At 33.9% G+C, this 24,656-nt stretch overlaps 2 protein-coding genes across 3 annotated transcripts; both read left to right on the top strand.

The window, feature by feature from the left end:
• The first annotated feature begins 1,190 nt into the window (after positions 1-1,190).
• Positions 1,191-7,079, top strand: LOC107958755 (protein tesmin/TSO1-like CXC 5). Of its 2 annotated transcripts, XM_016894605.2 has the most exons (7): positions 1,191-1,786; positions 2,457-2,561; positions 3,278-3,455; positions 3,911-4,267; positions 4,505-4,602; positions 4,678-4,772; positions 5,351-7,079. In XM_016894605.2, the coding sequence occupies exons 1-7, from the start codon at positions 1,647-1,649 to the stop codon at positions 5,848-5,850; spliced, it is 1,473 nt and encodes a 490-aa protein (XP_016750094.2). In that variant the 5' UTR covers positions 1,191-1,646; the 3' UTR covers positions 5,851-7,079. The 2 variants fall into 2 exon arrangements, with proteins under 2 accessions (XP_016750094.2, XP_016750096.2); XM_016894607.2 differs by lacking the exon at positions 2,457-2,561.
• A 1,843-nt stretch (positions 7,080-8,922) lies between these two features.
• LOC107958756 (probable protein ABIL5) lies at positions 8,923-11,139 on the top strand. Its single transcript, XM_016894609.2, has 8 exons — positions 8,923-9,343; positions 9,447-9,529; positions 9,787-9,934; positions 10,036-10,135; positions 10,243-10,282; positions 10,371-10,531; positions 10,618-10,679; positions 10,801-11,139. The coding sequence occupies exons 1-8, from the start codon at positions 9,260-9,262 to the stop codon at positions 10,900-10,902; spliced, it is 780 nt and encodes a 259-aa protein (XP_016750098.1). The 5' UTR covers positions 8,923-9,259; the 3' UTR covers positions 10,903-11,139.
• Positions 11,140-24,656: the final 13,517 nt, after the last annotated feature.

Genomic DNA, 24,656 nt, shown 5'->3' with positions numbered 1-24,656 from the left:
TAAGAAATGTAATCAAAGATAAAAAGATTTACGTGCTTTTCAATGATGCGAACAAAAGGGTAAAAGAAAAGTGAATTCTCAATTGACTCCACAATTTTGCCATTCCTTTGATAGTTACAATTAACTTTTTTAAATTTTTTTCAGAGGTTTTTAAAAGCCAACATTAAAATAACCCTTCCAAAGAAAGTAATTTGTCTAAAGGACAACTCAAAAGTTCTTTCAACTTTCAATAATAAGTCATTTCCAATAGAAGAAAGACTAAATTTAATATCTAAATAGTTTATTTGATTATTATCTGAATTGAATTAATTAAAATAAATTTTTTAATCGATTATTATTTGAATTGAATTAATTAAAGTTTAATCGTTTCCTAAATCAAATATTTTCTAAAAAAATTTAAATAAATTTTTATTTTTTTATTCAAACAAATTTAAAACATGATAGTGTTTATTATTATTTGTAGGTAAAAAAGAAGAAGTTAAAAACAACAAATAACACAATAATAATATTAAATTAAAAACATAATATACTTTTTCTAATTGTTATATCTTTTGGTACGGCAATAACAATTTCAACCTAAACTGTTTTTGAAAATTAAGATTTAGATATCCTATTAAAATAATTGTTATATTTTAATAATTGACCGATAACTAAACTAATTAATACTAGCGAATTATGCATGCAACAAAAGTAAGTGCGGGCAGTGCCAAAGAGAAAAGATGAAGTCGCTGACACGGCGACTTGAAAGTATAGGTCACATTCCATTATCTGTCGATCTTTGACACGAAGATCTTTGCTAGAGCAGTGGCTATGTTTTAAAAATAATTGAAATTAAAATTTGACTTGGGTTGACTCAAAGTCTTCAAAACAAAAAAAGGCTATTGCCAGTATATCCGTCTGTCATTTGCACGACGATCTTTTCGTTATGGTTTTCTCAACCATAACTCCCAAAATATAATCCTCCAAGTGTCAAAACATGAGTGGTCCCTACTCTCATCATTAATCATTATCTCACTTACTTAGCCCACAGCTCTTTAGTGGAAACCTTGCGTTTAACTGGATCCAACGGTCACTAACTCACAATACTCACTACTGTGAATTTCATCCATCAGATTAATACTTTCAATATTTGCCGTCGGATCGAGAACCCACGCGAATCTCACGTTCAATAAACAATAAAGAAAAAGAAATTCAAAACTTTGACAAGCGAGAGGGAGGAGAACCGAAGGGGAAAAGGAGAAAGAAAGAACACACCAACAACAATTAAAAATCGCCTCTTGTTTTTTTTGGCACGCCTCGGTGGAAATAGTGAGCTCGGGAAATCACAGATATTTTTGTATTTTGAGGCTTTCGAGATTGTCGATTGGAATTTGTATATGAAAGTGGGTGAATTTGATGTGATTCAAGGCAATTTGTGATATTATTTGGTGATTTTGAGCTGTGGCTGTGTAGGATCATTGGGAACATATTGGAACTTGAATGGGGGAAGGAAAAGGAGACCAATTCCCGCCAAAAAAAACGTACAATCTGATTCAGCGGATTTTCCGGAGAAGAAGCTAGCAAGGCAGCTCCATTTTACGGCCGCTTTTGGCGGGATTTCTGCCGCTGCTGTAGTTTTCCCAGAAAACCCGCAATCCAAACAAGGGATGGATGTTGCTTCGTGGTCGCCTGCAGCGGCTTCAGTTAATCAGCGACAGCAGCCACAGATAAAGCAACAGGTAGCGGCGACTATTTCTGTGGCTGCCGGGCAATCTCATCCTCTAACTACAGCATCGTCGAGTGTTGTGTAAGTTTTTGTTATCAAAACTTTTGATTGTTTTTTTTTTCCTTTTTATCGTGTTATTCTGTAGATTAATCTTTTGTTTGATAAAAGCTCCTTTTTCCCCCCTATCCGGGAGTGTACATAGTAAGGAAGCTTGGGTTACTGTCTTCCATGTCCTGATTGACATTATGTTTTTAAATAATTCAAAATTAACATTTTAGTATCAACCTTCAGTTATATTTGAATCAAATTCTGGTGAATTTTGTATTTCATTTTACGAAGTTTTTGACTATTTTCTCCGTCTGATCACAGAACAGAATAGCTGGTTTCTTTTGGAACTGATCTCTTGATGTTCAATTGTTTTTTTTTTCCATCATTTTCTCTTTCAATTTGAACATTGTTTTGGAGTAAAGGAATATATCCGTTGCTTTATCAGCTTCGGGTTTTTTTTTTCCTGTCAATTTGTGTGCGAAAGAATAGTTCTTTCTATTATTCGTGACTTATTTATTGTAATGGTCATATTTCTTACCGCTCAACCGAGGATGCCTTCAGCATTGCTGTTCCTGATTAATGATGTCTATTAATCTTAAAGCGCAGATGAAATGCTTCTTGTAATTATTAATGCTGATTTTCTCAAATATTTGTTGCATTTATTGAAGAATTTATTATTATTTTTATCTCTTGCTCTCTTCAGAAAACCAGAATCCCTAAAAGCTAAAACAAGACCAAATGAACTAAATGATGGGGCTCCAAAGAAGCAGAAGCACTCTAACTGTAAACATTTTCGGTGTCTAAAACTGTAAGTACAATGAGTTAGTTAACAATAGTTCTTAGAGATATTTCTCACAATATCCATTTCTGTATCACTAGCCCCTAGCTGAATCAAGTATCACTTTTCATCAGCCTGATAAGTGGTACTTCCTAACTTTTAAGTTCGTTCTGCATCACCTTCTAAACCTTTTCCACAATTATATGGGTCTGGCTTGAGCAGCTTCAGAGTGCAAGTAGTATAAGGTTTTGGAATATTTCCGTCTTTACCAATTGCAGAAGAAGATGAACTCTACAAATGGCAGAAACAGGAGGAAAATGCCTTCAATTCCAAAAATGCACTTTCTCCGTCCAAATGGCCCAGACCCTTGGCATGCTTCGATAAGAGATGCTTCTGTTAAAATATTTCCTTAAGCTAACATTTCCTTCTATTTATTTCTAACCCATTCAATTTATGGTCTACAAAAGATGTAAAAATGTGTTCCAACACACTAACTAGATTTGTAGTTGTATGTTCGATCTGTCAAGAAGTGTCCGTGAGAGGGAAAAGATGGGGATAGGTTATGACTTCTATTAGTAGCATCTAGTCAGCTTTCCTGGTCATTTGGATGGTAGTATCTTTAGACTGTCTTGTTTATGATTTGTGTGTTTATATAATATGATTGAGCCATTTTTTGCATTTGAAATGTTGTCAACGTGACTGATGATATAAGATATAGGAAGTTAATATTGCAAAGCCTTGGTCAGGTACTGTGAATGCTTTGCATCTGGCATGTATTGTGATGAGTGCAATTGTGTTAATTGTTATAAAAATGTTGAGTATGAAGCTGTGAGACGAGATTCTGTTGGAGCAACTTTGAAGAGCAATCTAAATGCTTTCAGGCCAAAAATTAATAGCAGTTCACATGGTGCAAAAGATAACAAGGTACGCAGGTCAAACTCTTTTTTTTTCTCTTCACATTATCAAGTACAAAGTTACCTCATAGATTTTACAGTATGCATTCAACAAAAAGCTGTATGTTCTTTTAGTTGGTTCTTTTATTATTGGGGATGCTATTCTTCATGAGGCTCAGTTAACACGTTTAGCAAGGTCATAACTTTGTTGCCTTTAATCATTGATGGTCCAGTAGTAATATACAGAATCATTTAAAATGATATCCTTCTGTTGAAATGTATGACCATGCATTTGATTTTATCACATATTTGATATCCTCTTCTCTAAATTCTGTATGGTTACACTCTTGGAAAATGGGCCTGAGCTGAGCCTTTTTTTTTTAATAGCAAAACATAAAATTTAAAGTATAACATGAATGCCTTTTTTATTTGATAAATCTTGCTGCAATTGGCATTCTCATATGAACTAATTTGGATCATCTTTAGGAGGCTGGGGAAGTTTTGATGCTGGGAAAACACAGCAAAGGATGTCATTGTAAAAGATCTGGGTGTCTTAGAAAGTACTGTGAGTGTTTCCAAGCCAACATTCTTTGCTCCGAAAGCTGCAAATGCATGGGCTGCAAAAAATTTAAGGGGAGCGAAGAGAGACAGGCTCTATTTCATGGTGACTATGCCAACAATATGGCATACATCCAGCAGGCAGCAAATGCTACCACAACTGGAGCAATTGGGTCATCTGGTTATGCATCTGCCCCAGTGTCTAAGAAGAGAAAAAGTCAGGAACTCCTTTTGGGGTCAACTGCCAAGGATCCATCTGTTCACAGTCTTGGACATTTGCAACAGGTAAATAGGTCTATGCATAATTATGGGCATTTTGCTTTGGATAAACTTTCCAAATCTTATTTGAATAATCTTACAATAGTACTTCTTTTTTGATAGAAAAGAATGTGTGCTCAGCTAGTGAATTTAGTTTTTCCGTTCTCATTCTCCTGCCACTGTTAGTGTAAAAGCTTTCTCATCATTGCTTTTAGTTTATGCTCCTAAAACTTATGGATGGTGCTTACTTTATATGTTAATCAGACAAATCTTATCAGAGCTTCTATTCCCTCCTCTTCCTTGTCTTCTATGTCAGTTTCTCGTGCTGGTACTGCAGTAGGCCCATCAAAATTATCATATAGGTAAATGAAGAGTCTTGACGGAAAGATATTATATTCTGCTTGTTATAGAAACTAATTTATGAATTTTGGTGGAAGGTCTCTGTTTGCGGACATTATTCAAAAGCAGGACTTGAAGGAGCTTTGCTCTGTTTTGGTAGTTCTATCCAGAGAAGCTGCAAAGATACTTGCAGGTATATGGAGTGCTTGTAAAACAATTCAATTCTATGGTCTAATTTGAAGTGTCTAGTTCCTGATATGCTTCAGTGCTTAATTCAAGTTTTTTCATGAGTAGGCAGAAGATCATTTGTGCTTATTTATCCAAGAACACAGTGAAAGTTGTCATGTATGATCTTCAACTTATACTTGCTTTGCTATATTCATCTCTAGCTACTTTTGTCTACTGATGTATTTCTCTCTTATAGAAAAAGATTTGCATAATGCTGTTTATTTGAATCATCCAAAGAGATTAATGGTACAATTTTTTTTCTTTGTGATGAATAAATTACTCGTACAACTTTTGTTTTACTTGAAGATGTAATTTCAGCTTTTAAAGTTAAAAGTCTTCCTTTGCATTAAAAATGTTCTGAAAATTGTTATTGATGTTGTTTCTGTAAATATTTTCTCTACTTTAGTTTGGACCATATTTGTTCTAGCAAGTATTTTTAAGTTGGATTATGTGTTCAGCAATTATTTTTGAATCTGTCAGAAGAAGTTGATGAATTGCAACTTTTCATCTAATGGATCTTCTTTAATTTCTGTATACATTCAGACCAGAGAAGTTTGATTGAAGGGGGAGAAGATCACTCAGAAATTTCCCTTGCATCATCCACTCAAGACAAGCTGGAAAGCCAGAAGGATTTTGTTGCTGAAAAAACCAGGGCTGACAATTGTTCGAGTTCGAACCAGGCTGTTAAATCTGACCCTGAGAATTCTTGCACAGATGTTGCTGATATGCCAGAGGGAAGACCTATGTCTCCAGCAACTTTGGCATTGATGTGTGATGAACAAGACACAACGTTCACAGCAGCTGCTTCACTTAATGGGATCATGGATGATGGCTACAGCACATCTTCACAATTGCCTTGTGGAAAGGGCATGATACAGATTGATGCAGAGCATGAAAGAGTTGTTTTGACAAAGTTCCGAGATTGTCTTAATAGGCTTATCACTTTTGGAGAAATAAAGGGCAAGTTTCCCACTCCCTTTTCTGAAAATTCGATTCATAATGAATTATATTCCATGCAGCAAAAAGGAAGAAATTTCAAATGATGAAACCATCCTCACAAACAATGAAGAACTTCCTCATTAACTAGGAAAGAACTGGTTTGTCAAGATTTCCAAATGACACCAATTAATAGTCAGTTTATATATGTCTAAAGGAAGGAGATACCAGAAAAATAAAGTTGATATGTTTGAATTTAGGAGGTAGATTATTTTGTTTCACAGGTATTTGAAATAGGTTCCTTAACTTTGGATGCTTGCTGTATGATGGCCTATGTAAAACATGGTTCATGATTGATGGGTTCTCTAGAATGATACAGTTTGCTTCAGCACAATCAGCTTTGCTGCTGTACTTTTCAAGGCTAGGTGCAATCCCTCTGATCCTGGTGTGCTGAAGTAAATTGCTATCTGTGAAGTGGCAAAGAGTGTACTTGTTCAATTTGTAAATGTTATCCATCTTATGGTGTATTATGTTTGCTATCTTAAAAGTGGTAATTTGACAATGCTGCTCCTTTCAATCACAAGAATGCAGTGTTCAACATTAGCTAGAGTAGAGATAGGTAGTCAAAGATGCCCACTCAGCCATAGAGCTGAGACTGGGAATCAACAAGGATTCGTTAACTATGGAGTTCCGAAAACTTTCTTTTCACCTACAGTGAGAACATCTAAGACGGCTGCTGTGGTAACGACTGCTGATAATGATCTCCCTACAGTTCCACCCTTTCCTGGAAATGGGGATGCTAAATCTAAACCAGCCAAACAGATGTAAAGACCCCACAGTTTGCCTGAGGTATGAACCCTCAGTTCACTGCACTATTCCACTGTTCACTCCACCTTTAGTTTTGATGGAATATCAAGGTGATCGTGGGCATCATCTGTAGGACTAGTGCTCAGACGAATTTCTGCCATTATTGATTGTATATTTATCTTTTTTGCTTTTGCCTTAACAATAGCTAGAGCTTATACCATTGTAAATCACATAGTAACTTAGTAGCCTACATGCCAATGGCCATCATTAGCTTCTGTTCTTAGATGCTAGGAGTTTCATTAATAGCAATTTTATGTTTCTTCATGGAGTATGTGGCTTATAGAAGAGATGACTAGTGCTTATTTGGTAATTCATGATCGGAAACACCTGCGGGGTGGACCTTAATCCATTTTCAGGGATTTTTTTTTTGTTTTGTTTTATATAACATGGGGTTGTCTCAGCCATTAATGTTATCATTGTTTATATGTATATTCTTCTTCTTAAGTGAAACATTTCAGGCTCTTTGTTATCTGCTATGGCCTACTATCTTTTTCCGGCTCTCATTTTATTCGAAATATCTATGTTAGATTCCTATATATCCGAAGCATATCTAGACATAAATATGGGAATATTACATTTTAACTAAGGTTCTTTAAATACATGAAATTTTTCATAGAAGAATTGGACATGATATACCCGTATCTAATACCCATGCCTAAAATGGCCTTCTAGTTATGTTAGATTATCCATCTTTGTGAAGACATCAGTTGATCCATAGTCGCAATATATATGTATATATAATATATCTGTTAAAATGTCGTCTAGCTTAGCAATCTTTTGTCGGTGAATCACATGCGAAATCAGATAATTAGCTAATGAATTTAATTAATCACTCATCTCAGGTGGGATGTATGCTGGCAGGCACACCAAGAATTCTGTTAATGAAAATATAATAAGAGGTAACATTTTGTTTTTTCTTGGAATAGTTTGCATATTATATCAATTCATCCTGTCTTCTTCCTCCAATTTTAGACAAGGTCGGTAATGAGCAATGTGTCTCGATTTGGTCGCCTTTTTTTTCTCTCCTTAACATGGATTTACTCTTTCTTTCACCAATAATAATAAACTAATGATCATAGAATTTATTGAAAAGTTCCCCATGACTAAGCATAAAGAAAGGACAAAAATGGACTAGGTCTCGCCATGTCTTCGATGGCTAGGTGCTTGTCACTTAAACCTCGAATAAGCAAATCAAAGAAAGAAAAAAATGGATTCGCCAACAAATGAATCCTAGGAGTAGATGGAGAGAAGCACAGGATCTCGGTTTATCATAATTGGTTTTATATAATATTAGTGAAATATTACGGACTTAATTTTAGTTTAGTTGTGATTATTTCAACAATAAAAAAAATGAATTTAAATGTGTTTAAATATATTTTTTTCTCATTTAAAAGTTGAGGGTTAAATAAAAATAAATATCCATGCAAAATGACATTTGATTAGCAAAATTGATGCCCAATTTTAGTGTCTGCAATTTTTTCTTATTTTAATGTTATACTTCTATACCAAACTAACGTATTTGAGAAGGAAGAACCTTGTGTATATGCGCACACATATTTAACACTATATTGTAAAAGTATAATGGGTATGCATATTTAACACTATATTATAAAAGTACAATCGAGTTTACGATATTAAGAGTTTCAATTTCATTTTAATTTTTTAATTAGAGATGATAAAAAAATTCGAAATTGACGGTTTTTGAGTTAATCCGACTTTTTTTTCTTAGAAACAGGTTTCAAGTCCGGTCAGGATTGTGTATAGCACGCTTCGTCCTAGGATATTTACAAAATTATCTTTTTAATATTAATTAGGTTAAAAACTTTAAACTTTTATCACTATCAATATTATTTTACCATCTTTACTCCCATTTCAATTTCTTTCTCGAGGTATGGCGATGGAATATCGGGTTGGGGTGAGGGTGGGCAAAAATCCACCTTGCTCCACCCTGTTGCCATCACTACTCTCTACAGAAAAAATAGACAAATTAAATTTTGTACATAAGATCAATGAATAAATTGATTCTAAATTCTATCTATTTTTAGTGTTAAAATTTTTAATAATAAAAATGAATAAAAATTTTAATATAAATGATCAATTTACCTTTTATATAATAAGTAAAAATTATTTTTTAATAAAAAAGTTAAAATATAATCTAGCTTTCATGCTATTTTTACTAATAATATGCAAATACACATATACAGTGGAAATGGTAAAGGTAAATGAGGTGTGTGGCAATGCCAGGAGCTAGTTTTGTCAGTAAGTAACCGGCCTTTTTCCAGAAAAAGGTAAGAAACACAAGATCACGGGGCTGCAATGCAATTTTGTCATCTTCACTCGTACGTCCCCTTCGTGCCATGGAGATATCGGCTTAAAAGAGAATCTCTCTTTAATGACTATGTTTCTTTTGGGACTATTTCAATCAACACACCCCAAACCTCTCTATCTTCTCTCACTTTCAAACTTTTAATCAGGAGAAATTCAAAATTGTTGAATATCGACAAGAGGATTTTTAAAAGAACAAAATGGTTCCTTTCCTTTATTATCTTCACTAGCTTTTAAATTTAGCTCAGCTATCCTATCCTTACTTACTGGTGACCATCATCATCAGTTAGCTCTACTTTTGCAACACAAGAAACTAAGAGAAGAATGCATATTACTGAAATGTTTTCTTCTCCGAAGAAAGAAGATGATGATTCAGGCCAAGGCTTTCGTTTTGACAAGTCTCTCCAGGTTTCTTTCTTCTTATATTTTTTAGGTTGGGGGGTGGTTTTCATTGAACAAAAATTCCATATTAATGCTTCTTTCTCTTCTTTCTTCCTTTTTATGGTTATAGGAACTGAGAGATTTGCGGTCTCAGCTTCATTACGCTGCGGATTACTGTGAAACAACATTTTTAAAGTCTGAAGAGAAGAAAACGTAAGTTTTCCTTCATTTCTAACCACTCAAGCCAACCTCTTTCATGGTTGAGTTACTGGCTCAGCTTCTCTTTAGTTTTCCTTCAGGTACTAGCCATTGTTGGGCCAAGCTTGAACTATCAAGCGAATTGAATTCTAGCATCTTAATGCTCAATTCCAGTAGCTCTAGATTTAATCGATTTTTTTTAGCTGGTGTTGAAGAAAGTCCCAGACTATTAATTAAAATTATTAAATAAATAAATGTTTGGTAATTTGCAGTGTGGTGGAAAACACAAAAGAATACCTATGCAAGGCACTTGTCACTTTCGTTGATCATCTGGGAAACGTCTCTGCTAATCTAAATCACTCCATTTCCCAGACTAATTCATTTTCCGAGGCTGAGCTCCGCATCAATTGCCTCCATCAAGTCAGTTTACATATATGCACAGATATATATATATAACTTTGATTTATGGAGTATTGGCATTTACATTTTATTTACATGCGACTTGTTTGATGTTCTACCAGAGACTTCTCTCATGCCAACAATTTGCTCACAAGCTTGCTCTAACCAGAGTCAAATGGAACCCCATTTTGCCAAGACATAACCGGCGTTATTTATCTGCACGTAGGTTTCCTAATCGCCTCTATTATTCATGTTTGCTTTACAATTATAATTCTTTATGTTAATCATTTGTTTTGTTTTTTTTTTCTTTCTTTTCAAAATCCTGATAGCAACATTAGCAGCTGTAGAGAAATCAAATGAAAACCCAAGGTACCATCTGCTCAAATTCAATCTTCATATTACCTTAAAGAAACATAAATTTATAGACATTGGCTTTATGGGTTTTAACCATTTCCAGGGCTACCATTTCTGCAATTCCTGGAAAGCTCGTAAACAAGCATGAACTTGACACCGAAGGAGTCCCACTTTTTTTCTTCACTTGTACCGACAAGCCTTCCCTATCTAAGAGTCCATCTCTCAAATCAAATTGTGACGAAAGTGACTCTGATTCAACATTGGGTAAAAAAACAAAAGAAAGGGCACATTTTTGTTAATCAAAAGTGTTTATATATATTTTTTCTCTAATGGGTAATTTCTTTTCCCAGTGCCTGTCCGTGATGGGTTCTCGATGCTATCAAAGGGTTCAAATCCTACATTCCATTTCCAGGTGATTTTTGGCTTTAAACTACATAATAACGAATTACGATTAGATAAATAATGAAACACTTACCATAGCCTTATTTGCATCAAATTAGTTTGATTTAGCTTTGGTCTTGTATGTTATGCAGCAAGGAAATAAAAAACATGGACGCAAAAGCTTGTATAGAAAATCATTGCCGAGTGCTGATATCTTATCTTTCATTAGACGGGCAAGAAGATCAGCTGCTTGATAAAAAACCTGAAAGGGAAAATATATGTGTTAGCTTCCGCACAGCATGTTTTTAGCTCTAGCTTATCATTTGGTGTGTTAAATAACTGGTATGGCTTGTTTTAAGGTCGAGATCATGCTGAATATTACTCGATCTAAAGGTCTATCATTGAAGATATCTTGTAATATATTAATGTGTTTTCACTATAGTTAGTAATATAAATCTCAATGGATATAGAAACAAAATATTACCTTGAAATGTGTCGGCCAATATTGGTAAAAGGGTGAATGTAGTTTGAGAGGTACCTCTATTATAGGGATCTTTTCAAATTAGTCCCCAAATTATTAAATGGATCAAATTAGTCCATGTATTATTAAAAACAATCAAATTAGGTTAAATTGGAATAGTCAATAGAGTTAATATATACTATTTTAAAATATCATTTAGTGTTTAACATAGTTAATATCTTTAAAGTTTTATGGTTCTACAAATGAAATTTTTTGTTTGGAATTGAACTACAATTAAATAATAATTTTCAAGCCTTTTTTATATAGTAAATGTTATCTCTATTACCATTTGGCCTCATTTAATTATTTTTAATAGTATATGGACTAAATTGAACCGTTTAATAATATAAGGACTATTTTGATCTAATTCCTATAATACAAGGACCTTTGAGGCAATTTAACCTTGATAAAAGTTACAGGGAAATTTGTGCTTGTTACCTTACAATTAAGTTCAATATGTGTGTAAGCGCGCATGGTTGAACTTCTAACAATGGTAACATTTAATAGAGGTATTCATGGACCACGTCGAGTTTGAATATATTTACTTAAGTTAGATTTGATTTGAATATAGATCTAAAGTTTTACTTAAATCCATTTATATTTATAAATGGTTAATTTGAACAATTTTAGACCCACTATGTTATTAATAAACTTTTTTTAAATATATATATAGACATACAATTCTTTACATTATAATATTATATACTAGTATTACTATAACGGCCTAATTTTCAGTGGTGTCGGAAATGGTGATTTGAGATCACTAAATTCGACAAATAAGATTGAAAAAGATAGTAATTTAATATTTATGAGTCAAGTAAGAATTTAGAAGAATTTGTGAAATGGTGAAATTAGTGAATTAAAAGAATTTATTAGGTCAAACGGGTCAAAAATGAGGTATCGAGACCTCAAAGTTGAAAATCGAGCTATAAATATTTTTATAAATATTTATGGAGTGTCATTGAGTTAGTATTAAAGTTTCGTTAGAAAATTTTAACTTTTGGATGGCTAATTAATTAAAAAGGACTAAATTGAAAATAGCGCAAAATTTGTTAAATTGTGAGTAAATAGCTTAAGTATTTAAAAAGATGGATTTAAAGAGCAATTAGACCCAAAGGTTAATGGCTGGACGGTTTGGGTATGAAATAAGCAAGAAAACAATGTGAACAAGGGGCAAAATTGGAAATAGCATAAAAGTTAATAGTTAAATAAAGATGTAATTGAAAAATCTAAACATTTCTTCATATTTTCTCAGCCAAAACGCCATAGAAGGTCTGGAGAAAGCTGGTTTTTCATATTTTTACATCATGTGAGTTTAATTCTTACTTTTCTTGATAATTTTTATGTTTTTATGACTTTTACAATTAGGTCCACTTGTAGAATTCATTAGTTTTTGATTTTATGGGTGAAATTGGAAGTTACCCTGGATGGATAAGGGAATTTTATGATGAATTATTATGAAATTTAAGTTCTAATTTCATATTAAGGTGGTTTTATTAAGTGATTTTGATAGGAAATGATATTTAGGACCTAATTGTGAAAAAGTTGTGAATTGAAGGTTTCTGTTGAAATTAAGAATATAAAAGGTTTTGAAATAGTTTATAATGATAAAATAAAGTGTTAATTGAGAAAAATTATTTCAATTAATGGGTGAATTGAGCAGGGACTAAATTGTGAAAACTATAAATTTTGGGGTAAAAGTGCAATTTCAAAATTTGAACAGCATAAATTGTGAAGTGAAATAGAATTGAAATGGATGCTAATGAAGGAATGATTTTATAATTATAGATCAAGAAAACGAACTGAATCGTGGAAAGGAGAAAATTCAAGAATAGTCCCTGAATTTCTACGAATTTTGCAAATTAGTCCAGGTAAGTTCATATGGCAAAGTTCAATGTTTTGATATGAAAATCTTATGATTGTTAAAGTATTTTATTGTTGATGAATACTATCAATTTGCATTAACTAATGAATAATGTGTAACTAAAAGTACAAATTAGTAGGAACAATGGATTTGAGTGCTTCTATTCTGTGACCCTGATGAATTGACGAAAAATATGTGATAAGTGTGCCCGTTTAAGACCATAGCTGGGCTATGGCATCGGTGCAATGTGATAATGTGACTCCGTATAAGACCATAGCTGGGCTATGGCATCGGTATAATGTGATAATGTGATTCCGTATAAGACCATGTCTGGGATACGGCTTTGGTATGATATGTGAACCGTGTAAGACCATGGCAAGGCTATGGCTTCAGTGTGTGATGCGTAACAATGTGAAAGTCCATAGTTTACTATGGCAATGTGATAATGAAGCACTCAATTCTCTTATTGTTCCCTAATTTGACAATGAAATAAATGAGAAATGGGCCTAAGGGAGTTAAATTGTGAGTAGCCATATGGAAATTATTCCAATGAGTTATTAATGAAATTGTGATTTGGAGGATGAAATAGTTAAACTAATAGATATATGATTGTGTACGATATTTGATATGATTTGTGTTTATATGCCTATGAGCTTACTAAGCTTCAATAAGCTTACTTGTGTGTGTTTAATATTTTTATGTAGATTGACTTGAAGTGAAGTGGGTAGATCGGATCAACACAACAGGGCACACTATTCAGATCAATTCTGGTAGTTTTTGTTTTATGTTTAAAGATTTATATGGCATGTATAGAGTTTGAATGAATTGAAGTAAACATGTTATGAACTAGTTAACAATATTTGTACTAAAACAGTTTTTGGTAAGTAGCAGTAGTTTGACTTTGAAAATTCACCATAAATTGTGGAAATTGAGTTAAGGGCTGGAAAAAAAATGAGATTAAAGCCTAATGAGTCTAGTTTCATATAGAGGAAACGGTGCATGCAATTGGATTTTATGTTATGAGATATTTAAATTGTGGTGAGACAGAGTCTGAATGACTTCGAGTTCCCCTGTTCTGATTTTAGAAAATCATTAAAAATTTCAAAAAAATAATTATGAGTCATACTGTATATGTATGGATTCCTCATTGGGTCTATTTTTAATAGAAACAAACGGCATGGTTAGTTGAATTTTTTACAGAGAGAAATTTGGTTCGTAGTGCACAGGGGTCAAAGTAGCCAAACCCTGAAACAGGGGAGGATTTAACTAATAAACTGTACTAATTGGACCAACCAAAAATTATAAAAAAAATTGGTAAGTAGATATATGAGTATAAATTCGGGGAAAATTTACGGATTTGGGTTTCGAGTTTTATAACTCGAGATATGAATTATTTAGCAACTATGACGCAGTTGGACAACTTGTCTGAAAAGTATGATATAAATTATCTAAATTTGGTTAAGTGCTCAAATAAGTTTAGTAGTGCCTTGTGCTCGACTCCGGCAACAGTCTCGGGTAAGGGGCGTTACATTTATTGGTATCAGAGCTTCGGTTTAGCCGATTCTCGGAATATGTATGATGTGAAAAGTGTCTAGAATTACATGCCATATAAATCTGTGATAGTGTGCTGTGTATGATCCAATCTAATCCTTGTTTTTATTATAGATTATCTTCGATTTGAAAAGATGTCAGATAGACCAGAACAAACTGAGCAAGAAGAAGTTAATAGCAGAGTACAAACCTCTGAACAAGGAACAAGTAGTGAAGCTCCGATTTCATTGATGCAAGAACAAGAACTCAAAAATATGATTTATGGATTCATGAATCAGTGGTATAATGAGAATGTGCAAGAAAGAAATCAGACTACACAACCTCCTCCCCCTATCTCAACATCTGTAGTACCCCCGGTTGCTCCTCCACCTCCTCCGACAACTGAATCTGGCAAACGTTCTCCATTTGAAAAGCTCAGAAAACATGGGGCTGAAGAATTTCGGGGAAGAATAGATGATGACCCCGTTAAAGCTGAATATTGGTTACAAAGTATAATGAGGGTTTTTAAGCAAATGGCGTGCTCACCAGATGATTACTTAATATGTGCCGTGTCATTATTGAAAGAAGAAGCTTATAACTGGTGGGAAACAATAGAAGCTGTTTTACCGGCTGAGAAGATCACTTGGGAATTTTTTCAAAATGAATTTAAGAAGAAATATGTCGGTAGAAGATATCTGGATAAGAAGAAAAGAGAATTTCTCGACTTGCGACAGGGAAACAAGTCAGTGGCTGAATATGAAAGAGAATTTGTTTATCTGAGCAAATATGCTCGAGATATAGTACCCACAGAAGAAGAAATGTGTATCAGATTTGAAGAAGGGCTTAATGATGAGATTAAAATGATGATAGGGGGCATTGAGATACGAGAATTTGTTGTTCTATCAGATCGTGCTCAGAAGCTTGAAGAAGTATATAATAAAAAGATGCAACGAGATAGAAGAAGTAAAGAATCTTTCAAAAGAAGTGCATCTAAGTCATTTTCGGCTTTACCAGCGAAGAAATCTAAAGAGGAATTCAGTCGAGCCACTTCAGTACCGGAAAGATCAGGAAAAGTAGGCCAAGACAATCTGATTACAAAGCATCTGACAGACCTGCTGTTAGTGTGGGTAGTGTACAAAATACCCAAAGGCCTAAGTGTCAACATTGTGGAAGAAGTCACCCCGGTGAATGTAGAAGTAAGTTAGGGGCTTGTTATAAATGTGGGGCCACTGATCACTTTATTCGTGATTGTCCCCAATTACAAGTAGAAGAAGTGGAACAGAGGGAGAAACAGAAAATTCTTCCTCAAAAAGGAAGACGCTCTGGTCAGAGCAGTGCTACAGGGGCTACTCGTTCGGGTATGAAAGATACTGCTAGCCGATCAGAAGTTAGGGCTCCCGCTCGTACTTATGCCATTCGAGCGAGAGAAGAAGCAACAGCTCCAGATGTAATTGCTGGTACTTTCTATCTTTATGATTTTCCTGTGTATGCTTTAATAGACCCTGGGTCTACTCATTCATATATTTGCACTATGTTAGCATCTGAAAAGAACTTATTTGTTGAGCCTACTGATTATGATGTACAAGTTACAAATCCGTTAGGTCAAAGTGTGGTAGTTAATTTAATATGTCATAACTGTCCACTGAAAGTTAAGGGCTGTGATTTCCCCGCTGATTTGATGCTGCTACCCTTTCGTGAATTTGATATTATCTTGGGCATGGACTGGTTAATGAAACATGATGCGGTAGTGAATTGTCGAGAAAAACGAATTAGCTTGAAATGTCAAACAGGAGATATTGTTTTGGTTGAGTCTGGGAATTTGGATGACATGGTTAGAATGATTTCCTTTATGTCTGCTCAGAAATTGTTGCGTAAAGGAAATGAGGCTTATTTAGCCTATATTCTTGATACTCGAAGTTCTAAATCAAAGTTAGAGCAACTATCTGTTGTAAATGAATTCATGGATGTATTTCCTGAAGAATTACCAGGTTTACCACCCGATAGAGAAGTTGAGCTCGTGATAGATGTGCTTCCAGGAACAGCTCCCATATCAGTGACACCGTATAGAATGGCTCCAGCAGAATTAAGAGAGTTAAAAGCGCAGTTGCAAGAACTGTTAGACAAAGGGTTTATCAGACCGAGTATGTCACCATTGGGTGCACCTGTCTTATTTATGAAAAAGAAGGATAGTTCATTGAGGCTGTGCATAGATTACAGGCAGCTGAATAAGGTAACAATTAAAAATAAATATCCTTTGCCTTGTATTGATGATTTATTCGATCAGCTTAAGGATGCTACAGTGTTTTCAAAAATAGATCTCAGATCTGGGTATTATCAGTTAAAGGTAAAGGAATGTGATGTACCGAAAACAGCTTTTAGAACTCGGTATGGTCATTATGAGTTCTTAGTTATGCCATTCGGTTTGACAAATGCTCCTGCTGCTTTTATAGATTTAATGAATCGAATTTTCCAGTCTTACCTGGATAGATTTGTGGTTGTGTTTATTGACGATATATTGATCTATTCAAAGACAGAATTCGAGCATGCTCAGCACTTGAGAATTGTACTACAGATATTAAGGGAAAAACAGTTATATGCAAAATTTAGTAAATGTGAATTTTGGCTTCATGAAGTGGGATTCTTGGGTCACATTGTGTCAGATGGTATACGGGTAGATCCGAGTAAGGTGTCAGCGGTGATTAATTGGAAAACTCCATAGAATGTTACGGAAGTGCGAAGTTTCCTTGGATTAGCTGGTTACTATCGTCGATTTGTGAAAGATTTTTCACTGATTGCTGCACCGATAACTAAATTATTACAGAAGAATGTTGAGTTTGTATGGTCTGATGAGTGCCAACAAAGTTTTGATCAATTAAAGAAAATGTTGACAGAGGCTCCGGTGTTAACTCAGCCTGAATCAGGTGTGCCATATGTAGTATATAGTGATGCGTCTCTGAATGGTTTAGGTTGTGTATTGATGCAGTCAGGAAAAGTTGTAGCATATGCTTCTCGACAGTTGAAACCACATGAGAGGAACTACCCTACACATGATCTTGAATTAGCTGCCATAGTATTTTCTTTAAAAATTTGGAGACACTACCTATATGGAGAGAAATGTTATGTGTATACAGACCATAAAAGTTTGAAATATTTAATGTCGCAGAAAGAGCTAAATTTGAGACAGAGGCGATGGTTAGAGCTGTTGAAAGATTACGATCTTATCATTGATTATCATCCGGGTAAGGCAAAATGTTTAATCTGTTACAACCCGTAATGTTTAATTTGAGACAGACGCTGGATTGAACATCAAGTGCCTACAGGTTTGTTACAACCCGTAATGATTCCAGAATGGAAGTGGGAACATGTGACGATGGATTTTGTATTTAGATTGCCAGTGACTCCGAAGAAAAAAGATTCAATTTGGGTGATAGTAGACAGATTCACTAAATCGGCGCATTTTATTCCGGTCAGAACAGATTTTTCACTTGATAAGTTAGCGGAATTATATGTGTCAGAAATTGTGAGATTACATGGGGTGCCGACATCAATTATTTCTGATCGAGATCCGAGGTTTACTTCGAGATTTTGGAATAAACTACAAGAAGCTTTAGGTACTAAGTTAAAATTTAGTATAGCTTTTCACCCTCAGACAGATGGACAATCAGAGCGAGTGATTCAGATTTTGGAAGATATGTTAAGGTGTTGTATACTCGAGTTCAGTGGCAGCTGGGAAAGGTACTTACCTTTAGCTGAATTTGCTTATAATAACAGTTATCAAGCTAGTATCAAAATGGCACCGTTTGAAGCTCTGTATGGAAGGAAGTGCAGAACCCCGTTGTATTGGTCAGAATTAAGTGAATCGAAATTAGTCGGAGTGGATTTAATTCGGGAAACTGAAGAGAAAGTTCAGATTATTCGGGAAAGTTTGAAAGCTGCTTCCGATCGTCAAAAGTCGTATGCAGATTTGAAAAGAAGAGATATAGAGTTCAATGTGGGTGATCGTGTGTTCTTGAAAGTTTCTCCGTGGAAAAAAATTTTTACGGTTTGGTAGAAAAGGAAAGCTTAGTCCACGATTTATCGGACCATACGAAATCATTGAGAGGATCGGTCCGGTAGCTTATAGATTGGCCTTGCCTCCAGAACTTGAGAAGATCCATAATGTATTTCATGTATCTATGTTGAGACAATATAGATCAGACCCTTCACATGTGATTCCTTATACTGAGATAGAGCTACAATCAAATATAACTTATTCGGAGGAACCAGTGAAAATATTAGCTCGAGAAGTTAAAGAACTACGAAATAAACGAGTACCGTTAGTAAAAGTGTTATGGCATCGACATGGATTGGAGGAGGCAACCTGGGAAACAGAGGAGTCAATGAGATCACAGTATCCAAATCTGTTTTCAGGTAACAAATTTCGAGGACGAAATTTTTAAAGGGGGGGAGAGTTGTAACGGCCTAATTTTCAGTGGTGTTGGAAATGGTGATTTGAGATCACTAAATTCGACAAATAAGATTGAACAAGATAGTAATTTAATATTTATGAGTCAAGTAAGAATTTAGAAGAATTTGTGAAATGGTGAAATTAGTGAATTAAAAGAATTTATTAGGTCAAATGGGTCAAAAATGAGGTATCGAGACCTCAAAGTTGAAAATCGAGCTATAAATATTTTTATAAATATTTATGGAGTGTCATTGAGTTAATATTAAAGTTTCGTTAGAAAATTTTAACGTTTGGATGGCTAATTAATTAAAAAGGACTAAATTGAAAATAGCGCAAAATTTGTTAAATTGTGAGTAAATAGCTTAAGTATTTAAAAAGATGGATTTAAAGAGCAATTAGACCCAAAGGTTAATGGCTGGACGGTTTGGGTATGAAATAAGCAAGAAAACAATGTGAACAAGGGGCAAAATTGGAAATAGCATAAAAGTTAATAGTTAAATAAAGATGTAATTGAAAAATCTAGACATTTCTTCATATTTTCTCAGCCAAAACGCCATAGAAGGTCTGGAGAAAGCTGGTTTTTCATATTTTTACATCATGTGAGTTTAATTCTTACTTTTCTTGATAATTTTTATGTTTTTATGACTTTTACAATTAGGTCCACTTGTAGAATTCATTAGTTTTTGATTTTATGGGTGAAATTGGAAGTTACCCTGGATGGATAAGGGAATTTTATGATGAATTATTATGAAATTTAAGTTCTAATTTCATATTAAGGTGGTTTTATTAAGTGATTTTGATAGGAAATGATATTTAGGACCTAATTGTGAAAAAGTTGTGAATTGAAGGTTTCTGTTGAAATTAAGAATATAAAAGGTTTTGAAATAGTTTATAATGATAAAATAAAGTGTTAATTGAGAAAAATTATTTCAATTAATGGGTGAATTGAGCAGGGACTAAATTGTGAAAACTATAAATTTTGGGGTAAAAGTGCAATTTCAAAATTTGAACAGCATAAATTGTGAAGTGAAATAGAATTGAAATGGATGCTAATGAAGGAATGATTTTATAATTATAGATCAAGAAAATGAACTGAATCGTGAAAAGGAGAAAATTCAAGAATAGTCCCTGAATTTCTACGAATTTTGCAAATTAGTCCAGGTAAGTTCATATGGCAAAGTTCAATGTTTTGATATGAAAATCTTATGATTGTTAAAGTATTTTATTGTTGATGAATACTATCAATTTGCATTAACTAATGAATAATGTGTAACTAAAAGTACAAATTAGTAGGAACAATGGATTTGAGTGCTTCTATTCTGTGACCCTGATGAATTGACGAAAAATATGTGATAAGTGTGCCCGTTTAAGACCATAGCTGGGCTATGGCATCGGTGCAATGTGATAATGTGACTCCGTATAAGACCATAGCTGGGCTATGGCATCGGTATAATGTGATAATGTGATTCCGTATAAGACCATGTCTGGGATATGGCTTCGGTATGATATGTGAACCTGTAAGACCATGGCAAGGCTATGGCTTCAGTGTGTGATGCGTAACAATGTGAAAGTCCATAGTTTACTATGGCAATGTGATAATGAAGCACTCAATTCTCTTATTGTTCCCTAATTTGACAATGAAGTAAATGAGAAATGGGCCTAAGGGAGTTAAATTGTGAGTAGCCATATGGAAATTATTCCAATGAGTTATTAATGAAATTGTGATTTGGAGGATGAAATAGTTAAACTAATAGATATATGATTGTGTACGATATTTGATATGATTTGTGTTTATATGCCTATGAGCTTACTAAGCTTCAATAAGCTTACTTGTGTGTGTTTAATATTTTTATGTAGATTGACTTGAAGTGAAGTGGGTAGATCAGATCAACACAACAGGGCACACTATTCAGATCAATTCTGGTAGTTTTTGTTTTATGTTTAAAGATTTATAATGTAACACCCCGTACCTGAGACCGTTGCCGGAGTCGAACACGAGGTGTTAACGGACTTAATTCATTAATTAAACAGCTCATACAATTCATTTTAAAATTTCCAGACAAGCTGGCTAACTGCATCACAGTCGCTTTAAAAATCATATCTCAAGTTACGAAACTCGAAATCCAATTCCGTAAATTTTTCCTGAAACTAGACTCACATATCTATCTACTAATGTTTTTCTAGAATTTTTGGTTGGGCCAATTAGTACAGTTTATTAGTTAAAGTCTCCCCTGTTTCAGGGTTCAACTACTCTGACATCTGTGTATTACGAATCAGATATCTCCCTGTACAGAGCTTCAATGACTATGCCGTTTGTCTCTAATAAAACTATACTCAATAAGGAATCTATACATATAAAGCATGACTTCTAATTATCTTTGTAAAATTTATGGTGAATTTCAAAAGTTAGAACAGGGGATCCAGAAATCACTCTGGCCCTGTTTCACAAAAATTTAAACATCTCATAAAATATATCTCATATACCTGTTTCGCTTCTTCCATATGAAAATAGACTCATCAAGCTTCGATTCCATAACTTATTCATTATTTAATTCCATTTATACTATTTTTAGTGATTTTTCAAATTCACATCAGTACTGCTGTCTGAATCTATTTTATGGTAAATTTTACCTATTTCATGGTTTCCATGGATTAGCTAGCAATTTGACATACATAACACCAAATATGATCATGATTAGCCATTCCAACGGCTAATCATTACCAATCATTTCCATACCACTCAATAACTATATCATAAGACCATATATACAAAATGATTATAATGCTATACATGTCATACTCAAAATATACAAGCCATTATGCCAAGATGGTATACGGATAGTGTGAGCGAGCCTCCGACCGTTCCCGATTTCCGAGCTGGCTTGTCAAAACTACAAGGAATGAAAAGGAGGGAGTAAGCATAAATGCTTAATAAGTTCACATGCAAATAGCAAGTAACATAACCATATAAGCAAACATAAAACATCATTTGCATAATCATCACCAAGACATTCATATCACATTTTCATTTATCATCTTACCATATTGTTGTTATATCGATTTTTCAACCCGAGGGTTAAGTACATACCTGTTCAAAGTACCCATTTCACAACACTTACCAATACGTCCCTTTCATCTTGAGTATTCCTCTATTTCAGTAGAACTTTACCCGTTGAACACATCGGAATATAATTCGGATACATGGAAAGTTTGCACATAAGTGCCACATATGTAGCCAAGCTACCATGTAACCCGCCCATAAGTGAACTCGGACTCAACTCAACGAGCTCGGGCGTTCGCATCCATGAGTGAACTCGGACTCAACTCAACGAGTTCGGATGCCTAGTTACATCTCACGAACTCGGACTCAACTCAACGAGTTCGGATGCCTAGTTACATCTCACGAACTCGGACTCCACTCAACGAGTTCGGATGCCCAAATATCCCAGTGACATGTCACTCGTATCCTAATCCATTCCTAAGGCTCAACGGGACATTTTTCCCAATCATATGTCGCAACCATCTTCTATGGAATGTCGATACCGATACTCGGTAGTATTTCACATTTTCCAAGTATATCACATAATTTGACATATTATCAAACAATTGTCACAAGTATGATATTTCATAATAATTATCATATCATTTAAATAACATTAAAACATTTAAAACAATAACTATGTTACCAACATTTACATATGAACTTACATCGTATGCGAAAATGGCTACTTTTACCATTTCGTCCACAACTTGGTATTTTCCCCATTTTAGCCCGAATTTCAGTTTTCCTTGCTCTATCATTTAAAATATAGTCTAATTAGGACTCACATTATTCAAATTGACCCAAAATCATATTTTGGAAAAATTACAATTTTGCCCCTAAACTTTTGCATATTTACACTTTTACCCCAAAGCTCGTAAATTAAACTTCAGCCTATTTTCTTATGTTTTATGACATGCTGATCATTTTTCCCTTCTATGGCAACATCAAATTCTCACTCTAACATGTACTTATGACTATTAGGTATTTTTACCGATTAAGCCCTTTTACTCGTTTTCACTTAAAACCGAGTAGCACAAGTTGTCTAACATAATTTAAAACCTCATATTCTATCATAAAACACCAAAATACACAAATTTCACCTATTGGTATTTTTCCAAATATAAACCCTAGGTTAAATTATTGCTAGCATAAGCTAAATCGAGCTACCGGGACTCCAAAAACGTAAAAATCATTAAAAACGAGGCTAGAACGAACTTACAATCGAGCTTGGAAGCTTGAAAAACCCTAGCCATGGTTTCTCCTTGCTATATTCGGTCATGGGGTTGAAGATGAGAAAAACTTTTAATTTTGTATTTTAATTCATTTTACCCCTAAATGACCAAAATGCCCTTACTACTAAACTTTCCAAAAATTCCATCCATGTCCAATTTTTGTCCATAGACTTAGAAATTGGTAAAATTCTATTTAAGACCTCCTAATTAATATTTCAAAACAATTTCATACTAGAAACTTCTAGAATGCAAGTTTTGCAAATTATTCGATTTAGTCCCTAATTTCAATTTAAGCACTTTATGCATAAAATTTCTTCACGAATTTTTCACACAATCATGCAATCATATCATAGACTTCAAAATAATCATAAAATAATTATTTCTATCTCGGATTTTATGGTCACGAAACCACTATTCCGACTAGGCCCAAAATCAGGATATTACATATATGGCATGTATAGAGTTTGAATGAATTGAAGTAAAGATGTTATGAACTTGTTAACAATATTTGTACTAAAACAGTTTTTGGTAAGTAGCAGTAGTTTGACTTTGAAAATTCACCATAAATTGTGGAAATTGAGTTAAGGGCTGGAAAAAAAATGAGATTAAAGCCTAATGAGCCTAGTTTCATATAGAGGAAATGGTGCATGCAATTGGATTTTATGTTATGAGATATTTAAATTGTGGTGAGACAGAGTCTGAATGACTTCGAGTTCCCCTGTTTTGATTTTAGAAAATCATTAAAAATTTCACAAAAATAATTATGAGTCATACTGTATATGTATGGATTCCTCATTGGGTCTATTTTTAAGAGAAACAAACGGTATGGTTATTTGAATTTTGTACAGAGAGAAATTTGGTTCGTAGTGCACAGGGGTCAAAGTAGCCAAACCCTGAAACAGGGGAGGATTTAACTAATAAACTGTACTAATTGGACCAACCAAAAATTATAAAAAAATTGGTAAGTAGATATATGAGTATAAATTCGGGGAAAATTTACGGATTTGGGTTTCGAGTTTTATAACTCGAGATATGAATTATTTAGCAACTATGACGCAGTTGGACAGCTTGTCTGAAAAGTATGATATAAATTATCTAAATTTGGTTAAGTGCTCAAATAAGTTTAGTAGTGCATTGTGCTCGACTCCGGCAACGGTCTCGGGTAAGGGGCGTTACAATTACTATGGAATTAATTTTTTTTATAAATTACATAATATATGAAGGAAATATATTAGAAGTTTTTAAAAACAAATCAGGTGAGGCTCGAGCTTTAAATATTTAAATCAGAACTCGACCTATATTTTAAATGGGTCAAAATTTTTTACTCAAATCAATTTTTTAAATCTAATATTTTTATACTAACCTTTTTAAA

This window comes from Gossypium hirsutum, chromosome A05 (genome assembly GCF_007990345.1).
Source record: "Gossypium hirsutum isolate 1008001.06 chromosome A05, Gossypium_hirsutum_v2.1, whole genome shotgun sequence".
NCBI lineage: Eukaryota > Viridiplantae > Streptophyta > Magnoliopsida > Malvales > Malvaceae > Gossypium > Gossypium hirsutum.
Note: the sequence above shows the minus strand (reverse complement) of the source record. Positions and strands in the feature narration are given on the sequence as shown.